The sequence below is a fragment of the Branchiostoma lanceolatum genome, chromosome 13 (genome assembly GCF_035083965.1).
Source record: "Branchiostoma lanceolatum isolate klBraLanc5 chromosome 13, klBraLanc5.hap2, whole genome shotgun sequence".
Classification (NCBI taxonomy): domain Eukaryota; kingdom Metazoa; phylum Chordata; class Leptocardii; order Amphioxiformes; family Branchiostomatidae; genus Branchiostoma; species Branchiostoma lanceolatum.
In genome coordinates, this window is record NC_089734.1 from 5,826,885 (window position 1) to 5,846,740 (window position 19,856).

The window sequence follows — 19,856 nt, forward strand, 5'->3', positions numbered from 1 at the left end:
TGATGTTTGACAGTTTATTGTATACTTCGGCTTTACTCTAGAACTACATACTCGTTATCAAGGTAGAATGAAAAACAACAAAACTATAAAAATCATGACTAGAACACAATAATAAAACACTTATTATTTCATTTCAAGGTACAGTGAAATAAGATATTCTATTAATTGGGATACAAGACAGTTTGCTTCATAACACAGGTCTGTTCGGAATAAGGAAATAACTGTTTTTTCAATACAGAATACTTTGTTTCCTGTATCAAACCTTCCCTGTAGAAATGCGTTAGATAGTCGAACCTGGAACAATACGATATCTGTGGGTTACAATAAACACAATATGGTCTCACTGCGTCCATAAACTCAGTATTACGGTGCCTGCTGCCTTGATACTTCGATGGATCGATGTTTTGGTGCTTCCCAAGAGCCCTGATTGCTCTCTCTGCTTGAAGAGCAAAGTGACACTGCGCCGTCCTTTTGAGAAGTTCACAATCTTCTCTACCAATGTCAAAACAAGGACTCCACCTTGATTCACTAATTTTTAAAATAGAACCGTAGACGGAACAAGGTTCTCCTCCCAATAATTGATCGCAGTGTTTCTTCATTTTCGCGTTTACATATCTGAAGAACCTAAGTTCTCCGTACAAGTCATTGTCAGCTCGTGCTATTTTATTCCAAAGACTTTTGTTGAAATGGTCGTATAGAGCGTAATCAACGTAACTCCATTGTTTATGTTCTCTCTTCTGTAGCGGTGTCAAGTCGTCGTCGCGCCATGCGTAGCTTCGAGTGTTTGCTACGTAATAAAGAATATCTTTCAGCGTCCAACACATCTTACGTTTTAATAAGACCAACGATTCGTCAAAGAATTCCATTATCATAACTAATGAAAACTGTGATTCGATTTGGCGAACGAACGCTTTCGACATTTGTTGTTGTCTTTGAACCTGACGTTTAAGAGAAGTTGACTTCATCATGTTTTCTTGCATTGGGAATCCGAGATCAACTGCTACGGAATTTCTTGTGAAACAGAAGGGATAGCGAGAACCATGTCCGCATTCCATGTCGTATTTTCCCGGATTTTTCAGGAATTTTGCAATGCCATCTATTCCTTCCTCACTGATGTTAAACTTCGTAGAGAGTTTGTAATAATTCCATACTGACTTCAACTGGCTAAGTGGATCTCTAAGTATTGTGATGTAGACTGTATCGTTAGGGAAAATGCTGTGGAACTTTTGGCTGTCGAATATGGTATGGTATACCCAGATATCTGGTTTGTCCTCATTTGGCAGCGGCATGAGCGTCTTTGACGTCATATCACGTGGATACGCCATGCTGTTTTTGAATGGTTTCGGCAAAAGGAACGTCAAATTCTTTCTGTACCCAAAAATGTTGATGACGTTTTTGACGGTGTCTCCTCCAACTTTGTGGTTCTTGGCGAGGACGATGCGAGTTTTCACCTGGCAACGTTGCCATAGATACGTCTGCACAATAGGTCCTGATTGGCCCTCTAATGACCTGTCATGACGTTCAAGGTCAGGGTCATGGAAACAGTCAGGGCCACTGCAGTAGTTGAAGTGCTCACGGTTTAGACGATGTCTTTCACTGAACCTAATACAAAAAGCAGCAAACAGTAATCTACCAATCAGTGATGACTTTGTTTCTTTGTAGATAGAGATATACTATTAGATACTATTAGATAGATACTGTTAGCTAGATAAATATCTGTATCTATATAGCCGGTATAACCGCCGTTAGGCGTAACACACCAGATAGATAGATAGAGATGAAGAGAGAGAGCGAGCAGTAAGGATAGGGCCAAATGCAATAAACGTCAGAAACCCTAAATCTACCATTACAGTGATATTGTTACCTAATATAGTTTAAGCAACATGCCATTGAGAACAATAGAGCGAGACAGTTGGTGTTGTGGAGGGGGTAGGGGCACAATCACTTACATCCGACAAGAGCACAATAACGGCCCACCTCAGTTCGTGATAGGTTGCAGAGAAATTTAGCAAGAATTACATACCTCACAACTTACCTCGGAATCACGAATATGGCAATAACCATGAAAACAGAGAGAATCAGGAACAACTTTCGTCGTGTGAATCTGAAACAAATACAACAACGATTAGTTCAAACGACCTAGAATGAATCAAACTGGATGACCTTTTTTGTTACGTACTAGCGGTTCGGTAGTTATTCCGCAAACTGCAATGCGCATTTCTGAATCCAATTCTTTTAAAGAATCGGTTCGCTGTTTAGAATGTACTGTCACTAATGGAGGTCTTTCAAATAAACAAATAAACGATACTCAAGGACATTCTATACGATGACCTTGGTCACATATGAACTGACTTTACCTACGTGAGACTGTCACACAGTAACACATTTTTTAATGATCATTTACAGTAACTAACTGTACGCGTAGTTATGAAACCAACTAGTAATTCAAAAGTATCTGGCCACCCAAAACAAAATAAAATATTCACCTCATGACTATTGGGATGTACAGATATACCTCCGATATCCGACATACAAGGTCCAACAGTATACAGGGTTGCTCTTGAAAATTAGAATACAGTATGTTGAAACTTGAACATGTGGAACTGCAAGGCTTAGTGATGTTTTCTCTAACAGACTCTCAATTCAGGATGGGGTGGGGGGGGGGGGCTACGTTTTACGCAGGATAAATGTCAAGTCTCCAAAATCAAAACAAGCTAACAGCTCTCTTTAACCTTTGAACTCTCTAGTACTGGTCCGACCACTTTATACATACGTTGCCAGTGACGTATTCAACGTGTTTTTATTCACGTTTTTTTGCATACTTTAGGTCACACTGAATTGATTATATGGATGTCATCCGCGCGGGCATAAATTTCAGTCCGTTTCCAAAAAAAAAAAAGCTTCCACCAATACTGCAAGGTTTGTGTTCAGCACGCACAAATGTTTAGGTGCAAGCATTTTTTTGAATTAAGAAAACATGAAAGGACAGAAATGAAGAACTTATTTTTAGTATACTACACTATACTGCGTGTCCAGTCATTTGTTCAACCTTCCTGACCACTTAGATTTCATGATGGAGGCAACTTGTTCTTGGTCCAACTTTTTCCTTCTTCCCACGCCCGCATCAGCTTTGGTGTGTCCAAGGGATGACATCCAATCAATCGAATCAACATGGCCTAATATATCTTTCTTGGTTTTGTGGGCAGGCAGCCTCGAGGTTACGTTTTGTACTCATGTGAAAATTTCATGCTCGATATAGTGCGAGTATTGTCCTCTCATACTGTACTGCATGGTTTTTGAGGCAAGTTGACCCCTATGTATAAGTGTCACATCAGAGCAGCTCGACTGGTTTCTCTGGTTGGCTATGAATAAATACTTAACAGAAGGCTGTATACATGTAGAAGGCCATAAATGGCGACTAGACTCCCTTAAACACCTATGATTTAGCGAGCAATGGATATGTGCTGTGTAGATCTAGATGGTAGAATTTAGGCGTATATGTAGGTAAAGTTAGTACTTTGTAACATTGCAGAAGTAAAGACCACGTCAAAGACAACCCCGTGTGCCCCCAGGGTAAGTCATGTACTGTTTGGTAAACGGTGCAGCTATTTTATTTTTTTATGTCGACATTAACGAGTGTTTGCTTCTGGCATATGGTTCGCCTTGTTCACCTTGTACTTGTATAATAAGTGTAATGATTTTTTTGGCAGACGACGCCCTTTTGAAAACAGTTTCCGAGTGAGGGCACGAACATTTTGAACGCAACTCGTGACTACAGTAAAGGCAAATGAGGTGAAGGTTTTTGAGGCCGTAGGCGCAGTGAGTAGTGATCCACTGTGTCTAGCTATAGGGCACGGTATTGGAAGGTGGAGCCCATTCATCACCTTCCACTGAAAAGCCTGAACACACACCAAGACAAACAAACGAACAGACTACAAACAATACCCCCGTCTTCACGGAAGTTAAAAGAAAAAAAAAACCCTCAGAAGGCCTTGAATGGAAAACAGTATCATGTGCTAGCTTTACTGTCTGCAGAATATGATATGATGATACCTACTTTGTATATAAGTTGTTAATTCAGTTTTATACCCATAACAGACACGCTACAACATTGAAAACCAACATGAATCGCACGATGAACGCCACCTTCGTTTTCTTGGTAGCAGCCAGCACTGCATTCGTGACCTTTCTCCTTTTCCATACTACACAAAGCGACGGCTTTCTTACAATCATCACCAAAAACAACCCATACCAAAGGTAACAATTTAGGGAATTTCTTCTTTCTAATAAAAGCAATTTCAAATCCACTAGCACTACTTTGGTATCAGAGTGGTTTCTTTCCTCATCGGTTTTGCGTTTTCATGATTTTTGAGTCAGACCAAGGACATTATACAGTCAAGTCAAGTCAAGTCAAGTTTATTGCACAGCAATTGCATCAGGTACAATGTATGGTAAATAAAATGGAATATCAAGAACTACGGACTATTCATACTAGTGTACTAATCTTACATCATTACTCGATACATAACACAATGGAATGATACGTTTAACTATATAGGACTATATTCCCAGTAGGCTACCCTGGGCGAGACCAGACCCCGTGATTCGGCGCTACCACCCCCGAACTTTACCGGCCCCACTATCCCGTAAGTTACAGGGTAAAGTTATGGTACAGTGGGCCGGCTTCCCCCCAAGCACTGCCGGACCCTTTACGATACAGCTCGCTGACAACACTCAGTTTATCCTCATACAAGTCCGCCTACCCACGATATGCTTGAAAAGCTTGGGCAACTTAATATTGAGTGAAAAAAAACGACTGGCTCCCAGGGTACATAATTTTACAATTGATATCTTCAATCTGCATCACTAAAGAATTTCTAGTCTACTTTCAGAGCTTCTCATGTCAAGAAGATGAAAATTTCTTTCGATAAGGATTCTAACATGACGGATGAAGACTTGCACATGCTGACGATACCACAGAGTTGGCGTTACAACAAGACAGCGACAGATTTAGTAAGGTAACACAACCGTACCATTCAACATTCATTCAACCATGTCTATTTCAAACACTTCACCAACATATCTGTATTGTGCATCAAGCTTAAGTTAGTTTCCTCTAGCTCTTTGCTATTCTAAGGAGATCTATCATGATAAGCTAGCCCCTCCCCATACGATTTGATGTATAGGCGGTGCATATCATGTCTAGCATTTAAGAAAATAGTGCCAGATAAAAAGAAACAGTTGAGTTAATTACTTAAGCAAAGGAACAAACTTCCCATCGAAAGGATAAGAAAAAGTATTGTTGCCAATATGTAATTTTTCGTACTTAAACAAGATATGCATTGTTTTCTATTTCATTCTTTAGGAATGCTTCGGCTAGTTTGGAGATCAATAATTTATTCTGGACGGCCGAATTGGGAAAGGCACTGAAGAAAGGAAAATGTCCTCTCAAGGAAGCGAAGAAGATTCCTAAGCGCGCCTGTCTCCCAAGTAACATCGTAGGTCGTCATAAGACGTGCGCTCTCGTGGGCAACGGCGGAATCCTTCTTGGAAGCAACTGCGGTCCCGAAATTGATTCCTATGATTACGTGGCACGGATGAACCTGCCTCTCGTCAGAGGATTCGAAAAAGATGTCGGCAAACGTACCAACATGACGATACTAAACAAGGAAACTGCCAAGCGGCTGAAATTGTCCGCATTTTTGGAGAATCGAAGCCGAGATGTGTATGAGAGTCGACTTCGTGCCATTGAAGGTTCTGTTCTGTTGATACACAGTGGGTCGATACACGCGCTCCTCTCAGCTCTACGGCAGTACGGGTCCCTGTCGTTCGTAGGATTGGCTTCGAAAACGATGAGATTCTTTACGGACCACGACAAATTAAATGGAATTAATATGTGAGTTATAACTTATTGAATATTTCTTTAAAAAAAAATTGTAAGCCTTCGTCCATGGCCGCCGCCATCTTGGGATTATGACAACTTCTGGGCGCCATCTTGTTTCCGGTTTGCTTGTGTCGTTATTTCTTTTTTGGGTTGTTCGTTTTGATTTCATAATGATAAGTGTATTGTATATGATTGGGAGAAGGTCCTTTACGTGGAAGCCGGTTCTGTCAAAATTTGAAGCTGTTTGTTTTAAAAGACTTAATTGCATATTAATCTATTCATTCCTCTCATTTTCAGTATCACTTCCACCATAGCTGGGATGAGGTTCGTCAAACTTCCCACTCTGGGTCTAACCACGGTTATAACTTTGAAAACCTTTTGCGATCGTCTTCACCTCTACGGCTTCTACCCGTTTCAGAAAGACTTGAATAACAGAACCATACCTTACCACTACTTTCCTGGAGACCCCCTTAGACCCATCTTACCAAACGTCAATGGGAACCACAACATGAGTTGGGAGTACAACTTTCACAGGGAACTGCACCGGCGGGGTGTCTACAGGATGCACCTTGGTGCATGCCGTGTCAGTTGATTGATTTTATTCTATCTTATTAGAATTGCAACAGTGCAATACACGTGGGACATAGGCAGCTATTGCTTGTGTCGTGACCCACACATAAATACCCGTTTTTACACCTGTGTGAAGTAAGGAAAGTCGTGTAAAGTGCCTTTTTCTAAGGGAACAACATCGGTGGCGTCAGGGGATTCGAAATCGGGACCGCTGGGTTCAGGGCCGATACCCCTGCCGTTACGCCACACCACAGATCAGATTCAGTTGATCAGATGTAGTTGCTTTTTGAAACCGCTAATCGTTGCATTCATATTAATTTTATTCCTTTTGAAGTGAAAACAAGAAATCAATGACATGTTTAGAGCTTCTTTTTGATATTTGTTCATTAGCTATGCAACTAAGGTTTCATTAAAACTTAACTAGCATAGTTTCATTAAAAACAAAACTAGCCCCATGTACATTTTTTGAATGTAGCATATTTTGCTTATAGCCATTAATATCACTGTATATACAGTCAAACCTGTCTATAGCGGTCACTCAAGGGACTGGCCAAAACTGGCCGCTAAGGACAGGTGGCCGCTATGGAGAAAATGTCGATTAATTGACCACGAGTGACACATGTTTTCAGTACCCACTGAGATACATTTATTCACCGTACAGTACACATGTTAAGTTCGATTGTTGTTCTTTTACTCCTAGATAGTTAAGAACAAAATACATGTTGCTCAGTTGTCACTTACTGTTCGTTTTCGACCGTTTTCAAACATAAAATCGTGGCGACAATATTCCTTAGTCTCTTGTTGTGCTGGTTCGGTTCCCGCGTGGCTTGTGTTGATCAGCATCTACCATTATGCTAATAGGGTACTCAGAAGAAGGTCGCTCTTTTGAGGGCTTTTTGTCTTTTCAGAAAATTGCAACAGCCCAAATTTTACATCATAGTAATATTATACACATTAATTTTGAAGCTTTTGGTTTAGTAATTATCCTCAGTGATACTTTGCAGCAAAATAAATTTAGTATATTATACCTCCGTAACAGTGGTGTCTTCCGTTGACCTTTATGCTGCTACCTATCCAGTTTGTATCAGCGCCATTTTGAAAATTGCGCGAAACACGTTTTGAGCACAATTTGAATGAATTCCCGGTGAAAACGGAAATTGGGCCGGCATTCAAACATTTCGCGAACTTACCACATCAGGAACATGTGTGGGTTGTATTTTCCAAAAAGCTGCCGTAATATTTGTCCAGTCGAAATGCACAGAAATGGTCAATTTTACCACGATGTACAAACGCAAGCCATGTAAAGAAAATTATACTTGACTTCGCGTTAAACCATGGATTTTCTAACAAAGATAAAACATTCTGGTTTTCTTTATTATGATCCTATCCAGTTGAGTCCACATAAATTTGATAACTGCGTGAAAAAATGAAGATTTTGAACCCGGCGTGCGGTGGCGATGCGGCTTCTACCGGCGCGCCGTGACCGTTATCGGCAGTGTTACTGTACTCGCGGGACTGAAAATCGTCTGGCCGCGACCGCGTTGGACAGGTGGCCGCTATAGCCTAATTCTTAATGCTTATGTCAATGGGAAAAATCCAAGGGACCGACAAAAAGTGACCACAATGGGCAGGTGGCCGCTATGCAAAGGTGACCGCTAATACAGGTTTGACTGATTATTATCATTTGCGTTGTACTTGCAATTAGCCCTCGGGCATGTGCAATAAACTTTGTTTACCATAAAGATTACGTTGTGACTTGATCACTTCCTGTCACTCTACTGTGAACTAGCATGTGAAAAATATACTATGTGACTAGCATGTGAAAATACAGACAAACAGACCAAAAACAATACCTTACCGTAAAGTAGTAGCCTCTTCTATGCACTGGACTGTCGTGTCCGATTAACGACTAGTTCTACCACCTCTGCCCTGTGCCTCCTGCCACTCCGTCATGCCTGACTTTGCGGTCATCTTCCCAATCACTAGCTGTTACTCAACTAACTGCTGACACACACCAACCCAAGCAGATTCACACACTGAAAACACTGATGCTGGTTCATATCAAGTCTCGGAAGAAATACGATGTCGATTTCGTGTAAATTAGAAATTTATTTCATGGCATTATAGCTTCAATGTTTCTTTACAAGCTAAGAATTTGTACCATATTAGTATTCAACCTCTGAGAGATCTCATCTGCTTTGCGAGATCTCGTGGAAGTTGTCGCTGGATAATTCTCGCGAGATCTCGCAAAGCAAGATCTCGCGAGAATTGTTGTTTGACGTCGAAGGCACGACGACTCAGTTCATGAGTCTCGGTCGTCGCGGGGAAGAGAAGCTCCGTCCCGGGCGGCGTGCCCGAGCCCTTTGGCCGCCACCGCACCTGTTTGTCCCGCCGTTCAGGTTGATCTTGACGCAGCCGCCCTTGTTTTGGTCGTTCTTGTTCTGCAGCCAGCGAAGGCCCGTCATCTGGGTGGCCGTGCTGTCCGACCCGTCGCCGCCACCGCTGTAGTGCCAGCTCCAGGCACCGCCGTACCCGTAGTAGTACGCACGGTTAAACTGGTCTGTGATGCCCATGCCGCCGCCTGTGGAAGTAAGGAGGAATGGGGCTTAGGCCTAGTAAGATTTACACTCACACACACACACACACACACACACACACACACACACACACACACACACACACACACACACACATACACACACATACACACACACTCACACACACAGAGAAAGAGAGAGAAAGAGAGAGAAAGAGAGAGAGAGAGACATACAGAAAGAGAGGGGAGAGGGGGATAGAGAGACTCAGAAACAGACACACACAGACACGCAGACACGCACCCACTGACACACCCACAGACATACAAACACACAGACACGTATTTCAAATGTCTCACCTCGTATTTGGCTGAACTCGCCAATGACAACCGGTCTCCCGCTCAGATCTGTGTAGTCCCTGGCATGGTCTACCTGTTTTTAAAATCTTAAAGTTAGATCTGAAGACTCACTACTGACATCACATGTCAATGGAAGCTTGTTTATGAGTGTTGATATATTCTGTCACGTTCGAAGACTTATTTCAAAGAGCTGAATCGTGTTACGACATACTGATGTTCGGGAAATTACACCACCTTCCTTATCTGGGTACCACAACTAGCAGCATGTTTCATCACAAATGACAAATACAGATCTAAGTGAAGATACAACTTCGAGATGCAACTGTCAGTCTGATGCCGGGTCTTCATTGAATAGACCGATCCTGTCGAACACCATATCGAACGAATAGAAGACCCATAGAACCCCCTGTTCTATTCAGAGCACCTCCGTCAAAAACAGTGTTGGCGGTGCAGAAATGGCACGTGTAAAGGAGGGTACGTATATCTGGGTCAGGTTTTCCACTGTATTGGTTGAATGCATGCTCAGAACAAAAACGAATTTAAAAAGAAAATAGATCGGGCACTCAAGGAGAGGAATCTTGTACCACATGCTGACTACTACAAAGTCCGCTAGCGCAGAGTTTCGTCTCTTCAGTTACTGGTGTGTGAAACTGGTTAACTTGAAAATGAACAGGGAAGTGAAAGGATGCATTTTAATTCTTAGTTACTAAATACCATGCAGCTGTTATACATGCAGTCAATACAGTGGGAACCCTGTCACAGATATATGAACCCTGTTTTACACGTGCATCGACTGCTTGTCAGAAACTGGGCGCTGATGCCCACCGATAAGGGAAAACTATGCGGCGCATACCGCTTTAACATTGACCTAAAACATTACGCTCTCACTGCAAGTACATCTACCCCCTCCTTAGACAACTCTACCTGGTGGATACAGCCTTCAGCAAAGAAGACATAGCATTCTTATTTGGCCCGCTTTGAAAGGGTTTCAGTGTCACAAAAGCTAAACCGAAGTCAGTGGCATTATTTTCAACGTAGCCGCGGCGGCCATGTTTGGTCCGTCAAACCCTGTTTTTGACGGAGGTGTTCGAAATCGAACAGGGGGCGTGGCTTTGGGATCGGTCTATTGCAAAGCTAAGAATAAGTCTAGTATTAGGAATTATCATAATTACACGAAATGGGGACTGACTCCCGTAGCTGCCACTCTTGGTGTAGGTGTGCATCTGGTAGAAGTCCAACACGCCTGCGCGGTAGGAGTAGTCCCCGGCTTTCTGCAGACAGTCGTCTGTATACAGGTTACGTATTCCCTGAGAGAAAGCAAACCAGGGCACATTTGCAATTTTATATTCGAATTTCGAACAATACAAAAAATGTATGCATAACCTTCCTTGTAAAAAATCTCGAATGTGTTTGTATGTATGTATATATGTATGTATGTATGTATGTGTGTGTGTGTGCGTGTACAAAGCGTTCAGCACAAAGGACAGGTCTACTTTTGTGTCTTTGGATAGTGTTCAGCACCAAGGACAAGTCAATTTTTTGTGTGTGAATAGTGTTCAGCACCAAGGACAGGTCAATTTTGTGTGTGAATAGTGTTCAGCACCAAGGACAGGTCGATGTATTTTGTGTGTGGATAGCGTTCAGCACCAAGGTCAGGTCTACTTTTGTTTGTGGGGATAGCATTCTGCACCAAGGTTAGGTCTATTTGTGTGTGCGTGTGTGTGTGTGTGTGTGTGTGTGTGTGTGTGTGTGGCTGGTGTTCAGCACCAAGGACAGGTGCATGCGATCTAATCTAGAAGAGGCGTTATCTCAGTTAAGTTGATTTTACCCCCAAAATGCAACTGATAATTTCAGGACATGACCATACCTGTCCTTTCTCTGACCAGGACCCCACTGTCACCAAGTGGTTCGGATCGACTTCCTTTATTGCTGCGATTTGGCGGTTGATGAATCGGAGCATGCGATTCATGGGAAGGTAGGTCCTGAGAAAAAAAATCGCATTTTCCTTTGTCTTACGTATGTAGTGGCGCACGTCTTGTGGTGTCGAATTGCCGAGTGGCCCTTACATTTAAAGGTGCATTTTGATAGTGGTTTGAGCGGCTCATTAACAAGTGAAGATTTTATCCCTGAATTACTAAGCCTGACAGGCAGTTTGTTATGAATCTAGCCAAACGCCCCTAATGAATGTTGTATCAACGTGTTAATTTCTGAAGCTATAGGTCAAAGAATGAATATGTCAGAATGTGAAGAACTGAAAGTCTGACCCGTCGGCGTCCCCTGCCCACCCGGCGCCACTCCCTGCCAGGAAGTCTGTGTTGTAGCAGGGGTCAGAGTCGTATTGTACGCTCAGACTTCCCTCCGGTTCATTCATGATCTCCCAGCCGCCTAGAAAAATAACAAGTTGATATTAAAAAAAGTCATTGCCATTGCGATGGTGGCCTCTGATGACCAGAGGTGAACATATCAAGAAAACTTTGGGAACAGCTGTCAGCAAAGAAGACATAGCATTTTCTTTGGTCCACTATGAAATGGCTTCAGAGCAAAAAAAAACAACAAAAAACAACACAAGTCAGTCTCCATTATTGTCAGCTAAGCGGCGGCGGCCAATTTTGTCCACGCAAGCGCCGTTTTTTGACTGAGGTGTTCGAAATATATAGAACAGGGGGCGGGGCTTATGGTGTTCGACTGGAACGGTCCATTGGCTGGATGTTCCTATCAATAAGCCCACCGTGCTTTCCGTTTAGAACCCGAGGATTGCAGGTACAAGGTCCTACTTACCGAGTGCCCTCTCGTCTTTAAGCCCCAGAGCCAGTGGCTTGAGAGCTTCGTCCACGTAGGTTCTTAGCTTGAGGTCGTCCCAGACGAGGTCACGAACCTTCCAGAAGTTGTTCCCATGGTGAGCACCGTTCCACAGCACTAAGAACACCAGCACGTTATGCCTCTTCGCCTAGAACAACATCAACTTCTATATCAGTATGTTGTTTCATCTGTCCTTTAAAAAAATGAGTGGCTAATAGTTAATCCTGGAGTAATATCCTACAAAATATTTAGCCGGCCACTCCAGCTTTGAAAAACAGTGTGATAAGTGTGTTGGGTTCTTTAACGTTGGGTTTGGCGCCTGAGCTAGGCGTACGTCTAAAGCTCCATTAGCACTTATCCACTGTTGTTGAGTTGAAGTAGTAAAGGAGACCAGAGAAACGCCCGTACGTACAAAGCCCAGCATGTCCTTTAGCTCGTTGACCAGCTGGTCTGTAGCATCTGTCTGTGTGACCGAGCCCCAGTAGGAAAACACGGGTGTCTCCTGTCCTTCCACGTGCAGCCAGATGCCTAGCGGAAAGAAACAGCACTGCATTGGCATATGTCCACCCTGCACCTACTTCATTTATATAGGGGGCGTGCCATAGCTATCAAGAACTTGATATTATGAATTGGCATTGAATGTTGGAACAGAACGATGACATGCACACAATGAAAACTTTTACGTTACGGCTTTTCAATAGTATTTGGCTGCTTATCTATAAGAATCTCTTCACAACCCCCCTGCCCCAAGAATAACGGTGACGTCACTTACGAAGGGAATTGCCGCCATTGTTGGCGATGTCCTGTATGGCTTGTTCATATTTGGACTTTGAACTTGGACATGACGAGGAAGACTTGTAGGAGTAGTACAGGCCGCCGCCAAAGTCACTTCCGTATCGACACCAGGCCTGCAGTATAAACAAGAGTTTTATGTAAGGGGTAGCGTCAAAATAAGTCTTGCACTTGAGTGCGCCCCCTTTTGTCACTCTGTATTTCTGTTTAAATGTTTGAATAAAAAAAAAAAAAAAAAAACAAGAGTTCGAGGATTTCATACCTCCGCGAAATATTTATAGAGCTTTGTAAATGTCTTCTTTTATTCATTATTGTGACTTTCTCGCTAGCGCCCTATATAGTATGCATTTTGCGCCACGGGGGTTTGTTACCGTACTCTCAGTTCTACAGAGTAGAGAAATGGTTTTTACGAACACTGTTGTTCCTTCGGACGCTATTAGCCTGTGAACCAGGGACAAGCCAACCTTCCCATCCTGCCAGTATCCGGTTAAAGCCTCACATCCCGTCACTCTATGATATTCAAATAACTACCCACACAAACAAACTCACACACCAAAAAAAAAAGAAGCTTATTTTACCACGGAGGCTACAAAGGCACATATATTGTGTCTTCGCCTACATGGAAAACGACCTTTACACAATGAATAAATAAATGAATCGATGGATACAAGTTGCTTTATGTTCTTACCATGTTTACTCCAGACAGGAAAACTCTCTGTCCGTTCAGATTGAAGTGCTGTCCGTCTGTGGACAGGTAGGTCTGTCCTTGGACAGCTGCAGACAGCAGGGCCAGGAGGACAGCAATGGACAGCATTTTCATCTGAGTTATTTAACATATAACTAGACAATGTTGAGTCTGAGAACAGCAACTTTGTGCACAGAAAAAGCTTTCTGTAAATAAACATCGAGATTTTGGGAAGGAGGACAATAAAGGACAGGATTTTCACCTAAGTGTACGGAGGTATTGTTTTCGATGTGTCTGTTATGTCTGTGTTTCTGCATTTTTTTTACCATTTCCATAATCCGCTAACTTTTGGTTATGAGGCAACGACTGTATGTTAACATATGTATGCATATATGTCCTTCCGCAGACTTAATTCTTGACAGACTCCCAATCGGTTGATACACAGAATACGTTTGAAGTGGTTTTGCATAGTGACGGATCTTACGAAAGACGTCTGGATATAATATCAAAAGTGACGCCGTCCTCACAGTATTGGTAACATGACAGTTCCATTTCTTTTGCTATCAGCAACGTTGACTTAGCTTTCGTCAATGGCCTCTTAAACAAGAGTTATACATGTACAATCTTGACCAGTAATTAGCAATTTATAAACTGATCATGAACCTTGTAAATTTTACCTGCACACCTACCCTGTATGTTGAATAGCACCCGTTCAGCAGAGCAATCTGTACTCCGTGAGCTAGACTGTGCCAAGTGTCACTGTTCTCAACCTTCAAAGATAACCAACGGAAGACGACCGGAACTAACAATGTGCCAGAATAGACCGCACTGCGGATGTTTTGACCAGATATGCTAACTGAAGCGGAGTGGGCTAAAGCCAATATTACTGATACTAGTGGCATACGACACAGTTGCGTTGTGCAGTGGAGGCATGGCTCAAAATGGGAATGATCATGGTGCCAGCTTAAGATCATTGAAACCCCTTATTTTTCTTGAAAATGTTGGCCCAATCTAGAGACTTGTAAGAAGGTACAGGTAGGGTCTACGTTTTCGCATTCTCGTCAGATCAGCAGTTAAGTAAGCCTGGGCTGGGTGTGAGTTTTTGGGTCCAGCGGATGGATACAGGAGAAAATTGGGGTCAAGGGTATATATTGTTTATTTACTAGAGCCAGCTGTTCTCGGAGTTATAGCTGCGGCCAGTCCTGTTTTGCACGGCTAAAGATGTCCAGTTTGGTGCCAAAAGCATATATATGCTGTCGAAAATAATACGATGTATGTTTTGTATTCGCACGCACCTTACAGAGGTCTGAAGGTAAGAAAATAGACGTCTTAACATAGAGTTTACTTTAGAGGAAACACGATTTCTTTTATTAGGCCTTATCTGACGATTGTAGTACTGGTGCAGCTTTGCGGCCTTCATTTGTGTTATCATTATGGAGATATTCTCTTTAGCAGTAAGAAATACAACAGAACAATTGTCTTCTTTGAAACCATATCCTTTTATTGTTCATTATGGATCTTTATGCATGTGCTGTATAGGTAGACTGCTATGAAATTGCATTTTCGAAAATGTACACGTATTGGAGAAAGGGCCCAAAATTGGTACTCAAAATTCAACCGGAATACATGGTTTCCCTGTCTTATCAAAATAGCACTTCATTTTTTTGGCTCATATTACATCAGTAATTTTGCAAGGAATGCTGGGATAGCGAGCAGCAGCAGGTTAAAGGTCGTTGCCATGGTAGCCCCTGACCCGGGTGTGGCAGTAGTCGCTGGTGCACCTGAGGACAGTAATAGAACATAAACAAACAATATTTAGAACAAAAAAGACGAAGAAGATCAAATTTGTGTGTTACATAAGTCAGGGGCTTATTAGGCCTCCTCCCCGAGAGCTTGTGGCCATACATGTACATCTCTAACTCGAGAGAACCATCCCCATTTTAATAGGAGCACAGGATTCTTTATCACTATGACATTAAAATTAGTCAAATTGGAGCTCAACATTCTCTGTCACTATGGAAACAAGTTACCAAAGGCTCACGCCAAGGTAACAGACAGTGCAGTCTGACAATGATTGGTCCAATGTAACAAAATAAAACAACACATTTCTATTCTACTCCTAGATATTACAGGACGTGTGCATAGATTCTTTAATAGTGGCTTTCAAAACTTCATTTGTATGAGATGGATCTAGAGATCTGTGCATATCTATTGCAGTAATGATGATAAGAGTTAACATACTTGTTTGGGGAGATCCCGTGGGAGTGCTACCTGTTGCACCAACAAAAAACACAACAAACATTAAATCTCGCAGAATCTCGCGAAATCTCGTGGCATTTGAGGTATGCTAAACATATGTTACTGATAGCTCACATCTAAACAAACCACGACTGCAGATCTGGAGACAAAACATGAATATCATAAGTCTTATGACAAATATTTAAACATTACACACAAGAGTTAGCTACTTTGGGGAGCTTTCGAGACGAACTCTGTCTGTTCATCATTCATGTACTTCATCAACTGGTAAAGATAATCATAAACATATCACTACCTCCGCTGGCCGCCTCGGTGATCTGGGAAGACTTTATTCCCATCCAGTATGTCGGCTTCGCCTGAGCGACGGTGGCACTGATAACACAAAAATGTATTGTTTAGATCTTCAGATTAAAAATGCAACGGTATTTCATACAGCACACAAAGTGGCTTTTGCTCATCAATTATGCAAATGAGGTTCAGAATTGCTTTATCTACATGTTTCGCGATGTTCACCTTCACTTAACTTCGAAATACTACAAGTATGAAATTCCCGTCATTAACACTTTTTCCTAACATAAAAAGCTATGTGCCACCAAAAAAATCAAAACCACAGGTGGTTGAGAACACAATATCCCAAAACCGGAAGTTCCGCTGCAGTACTTTAACAAGCCGCTATGGGGCCCAACATCTGTCTATTTCGAGGTCTCATCTAGACTTATCACATATTGAATGTCAAGACCCAAAACATGATAAGTACTTACACAAACTCGATCGCCCCTTGTCCTGCTTGACTTTCCGGTGCGCTCCATGTAAGTGTCAGGTCGCGTTTGGTTGCGGTGCTGCTGTGAGTGGCAGTGTTGTCCCCGGCTGCCACGACGTTGTCACAGTCGTTGGCCTTTGTTCCGGAGGGGAGCGAGCTGAAGAATCCAACAGCCGTGGTGGTGCCAACTTTCCGAGCTTGGATCAGAAAGCCTTGGAAGTCTCCTCCGGTGATTTGCACTACAAAGATAAAGGAGTAAACACTTAAGATATGCATTTGATTGAAATCATACTGATATATCGTACATTACACGGTTGACACAGTCTTTCGCTGGTCGCAACTTTAAACCATGATAAAACAGTGCGATGGTCATTTGTTGAAAGTTTCTGTCTATCAAATGTATAAAAGATTTCGGGAGCAATTACCCCAAGCACGTTGTGAAGTTAGTATCGGCAAATATATTTTAGCATAACGTTACATCGATTAAACATTTTGCTGGAACAAATTAACATTTTGAACGTTGGATTTTTCTTTTGTGTCGACCCCGCCTTCATCCGGGAACTTCGGATGATAGCCGTTACATCACCGGTAGTGACGATGGATTTCAAAAACTTAATAACAACCTCTGACTCACAATGCCACTTCCTGTACTGGTCTTCTCACTGTGACGAGACACATTTTTCTACTTCGTGATAAAAATTTTGATGAACATATTCGTGATGTTCCAAAAGGAGAAGAAGGATACTTGATGTGCTGATACATGTACTAATGTATCTTGAACCTGTACAAAATAAGTGACCACATATACATAAGGACCACCTGGCCAATGTACTAATGTCACCACTTTTTGGTGGTCCTTTAGACAGAATTTCCCATTGACACGATCATTAAGAATCCTGGCCATAGTGACCACCTGTCCACATAGACCAGATATTATGATCAGTGATCGCCAGTCCCCTTATCGGTCTTCTTGGACAGGTTTGACTGTACTCAGCACTACCTGGCACTGACTACTTCAACAAACCGCTGGCTTTCTTGATAAACCCAGAGTTGTTTATTTTGAGGCTTACGTTGTACAAACGGGGGTCATCAGAATGACTTACCATTCAGAAAACAATGTGTAATCAAAACGGTAGGCTAGTGCCTGAGAGCTCTAGAGGCTGCCAAGGACCCACGGAGACTAGAGTTGTTTCAAAGGGGGCGGTTCATTTTTGCTTTATAAAAATAGGGTGGTCTGAAAAAACTTATTTCGGTTGCATTTGGTAGTGCAGTAGGTAGCTAGTCATAGACTATTTGACATTTGCAATTTTCACGATAACATGATAATAGAAATAGCTCGTTTGTGAAGTTTAATTTATTCATGATCGTCAAGAAAAGAACGCAACTCAAAAGGCCCTCTACAAAAACAACCAGTAGACTAATTCAATCAACGGACATTTTCTTTCTCACAAAAGACCAATTTTGTCGTCAAGAGAAACAAAAAGTAAACAGAAACACAGGTGTACAAACCAAGGAACCGCCTTAGACTCATTTGTACTGATGTTTTTTAAGGTATTGTATCTCTTGGAAGATTTTAAAGCGTTCGGTAAATTGAAAACACACTGAAATACTTCGACTGGTTGGCATGTATCAAGTTACCGACATTTCGTGGGAACCGTTTGTTGTAGACGTGATATTTCTGATAATGTATTTTCTGCAAGGCATTCTATAACGTCATTTTATGTTATCATTCTCTTCTTTTTGTGTTTGCTTTTGGCCCGTCTCTTAACAGTGGGCCGATGAAAACTTAACATTTTGCCCGAACAGGTAGGCAACTGCACCGGAAGGTAGTACAATGCAGCGTGCTCTCGTGTCAAGTACAAGGGTGGTGGCAACGACAACACTCAAATTCATACGCTTCGCTACACTTACCAAAGGGGCTATTCCATATTGGGATAGTTGAGTGAAGGAAAAAATCCACGAAATCCTCCTCAAGATTTCACAAAAACGTTACAATTTTCTATGATCGCAATATTCAACTGGCCGGGTACTTTGCAGGAACGAAAAGTATGATACTGAAGACAAGAAAACATGCGAAGCGTAGAAATGATTAGTCATGAGAATAATTTGTGCATATTTCTTGATGTACACTTTTAATTCTTGTTCCCGCAAACAGACCGGATATATAACCCTGCATAAGCAGTCTCTACGAGTACGAGTAGGGCTTCCCTGGGGGCTTATGGTGCACTTTTTTTCTGATGCATATGGCTTATCAATTCAACGTAGGCGGCCCACAAGAAACTGATTACAGGTAACCAAGCACACTAAGAACTTATACGTCATCAGAAAAAATGCCCCTCTCGTAGATCCTAGTCCGAGTTAGGTCCCGAGGTGGCAAAACTGTACTCTCCGACCGGCTAACTCTTATCTGGCATATGTTATCTGTCTATTTGGCCAATTCCTAATATTTTCTCAGTATCCTATTGAGTCTGGTGAGAGGCTACGTAAGGCCTGCTAAAGAGGCTAGCACACCGTACCTACCCGTGAGAGTCTGCCCGGGAGTATACTCAGAAGAAGACACTGTCAGACTGTACGGACTGGCGCTGGTCTGTGCAGTAGTACCGTAGTGGCCTGGCTGCTGGGAGGTGCACGCCGTCAGGGGCGCCCCGCTTCCATACGCCTCGGCTCCGGAGAAGAGGGCTGCAACGATCGCGAGAGCTAGGACGGGACCCATAACGGTGACTGATTCCGACGACATGTTGTCTGTTGTGTGTCCAGGCTGTGAATGATGAAGGGAGGACACGCCCTCTCATTATCGTCTGAAAATGACGTCATGAGCTGTTGTCTTCGGTTCAGAATGGGGGAAAATTCGTGAATAGGGGTGCGTAAACTAAAAAAAAATGGATCCCATGCCCTTATATTGATTTAACAAGCTGGGTCACAGTTTATTCAATTTATTATGTATTCATCGCACAATCTGCTGAATCTCCATTCAGGTTAAGAAATATTTGTTTTGGAGCGAAAGAAAGCACGAACAATATTATGGTGGATTGACCCGGTTTACTTTGAATGGCTCCCGGTGTCACGCCAAATACTTGCCTTGTCAAATGATTGCGAGATGAGGTACCGCGACTGCGTGGAGTTATGAATTAATTGGTTGCATTAGTGTTAGGGGAAGGTTACGGTAGGGTTGGGTTAGGGTTATGTTTAAGGTATGGTTAAAGTTAGAGATAAG

The 19,856-nt window shown here is 42.4% G+C and overlaps 3 protein-coding genes and 1 long non-coding RNA gene across 4 annotated transcripts; 1 reads left to right on the forward strand and 3 right to left on the reverse strand.

Moving 5' to 3' along the window:
- Nucleotides 1-112: 112 nt before the first annotated feature.
- On the reverse strand, nucleotides 113-2,724 carry LOC136447794 (uncharacterized). The gene is made up of 3 exons (XR_010757773.1): nucleotides 2,487-2,724; nucleotides 2,036-2,104; nucleotides 113-1,602 (listed from the first exon to the last, which is right to left on the reverse strand). It is a non-coding gene; the product is annotated as an uncharacterized lncRNA (long non-coding RNA).
- A 618-nt stretch (nucleotides 2,725-3,342) lies between these two features.
- On the forward strand, nucleotides 3,343-6,960 carry LOC136447341 (CMP-N-acetylneuraminate-poly-alpha-2,8-sialyltransferase-like). The gene is made up of 5 exons (XM_066446156.1): nucleotides 3,343-3,573; nucleotides 4,099-4,257; nucleotides 4,893-5,018; nucleotides 5,366-5,896; nucleotides 6,182-6,960. Exons 2-5 carry the CDS (start codon nucleotides 4,124-4,126, stop codon nucleotides 6,474-6,476), a joined length of 1,086 nt encoding a protein of 361 aa, XP_066302253.1. The 5' UTR covers nucleotides 3,343-3,573; nucleotides 4,099-4,123; the 3' UTR covers nucleotides 6,477-6,960.
- Nucleotides 6,961-8,543: 1,583 nt separating this feature from the next.
- LOC136447470 (mannan endo-1,4-beta-mannosidase-like) lies at nucleotides 8,544-14,677 on the reverse strand. Its single transcript, XM_066446391.1, has 10 exons — nucleotides 14,313-14,677; nucleotides 13,627-13,758; nucleotides 12,919-13,054; nucleotides 12,559-12,674; nucleotides 12,126-12,294; nucleotides 11,612-11,732; nucleotides 11,215-11,329; nucleotides 10,520-10,654; nucleotides 9,348-9,420; nucleotides 8,544-9,035 (listed from the first exon to the last, which is right to left on the reverse strand). Exons 1-10 carry the CDS (start codon nucleotides 14,595-14,597, stop codon nucleotides 8,752-8,754), a joined length of 1,566 nt encoding a protein of 521 aa, XP_066302488.1. The 5' UTR covers nucleotides 14,598-14,677; the 3' UTR covers nucleotides 8,544-8,751.
- A 421-nt stretch (nucleotides 14,678-15,098) lies between these two features.
- LOC136447471 (putative ferric-chelate reductase 1) lies at nucleotides 15,099-19,394 on the reverse strand. The gene is made up of 5 exons (XM_066446392.1): nucleotides 19,163-19,394; nucleotides 16,644-16,881; nucleotides 16,178-16,254; nucleotides 15,865-15,894; nucleotides 15,099-15,404 (listed from the first exon to the last, which is right to left on the reverse strand). Exons 1-5 carry the CDS (start codon nucleotides 19,377-19,379, stop codon nucleotides 15,298-15,300), a joined length of 669 nt encoding a protein of 222 aa, XP_066302489.1. The 5' UTR covers nucleotides 19,380-19,394; the 3' UTR covers nucleotides 15,099-15,297.
- Between the last annotated feature and the right edge of the window lie 462 nt (nucleotides 19,395-19,856).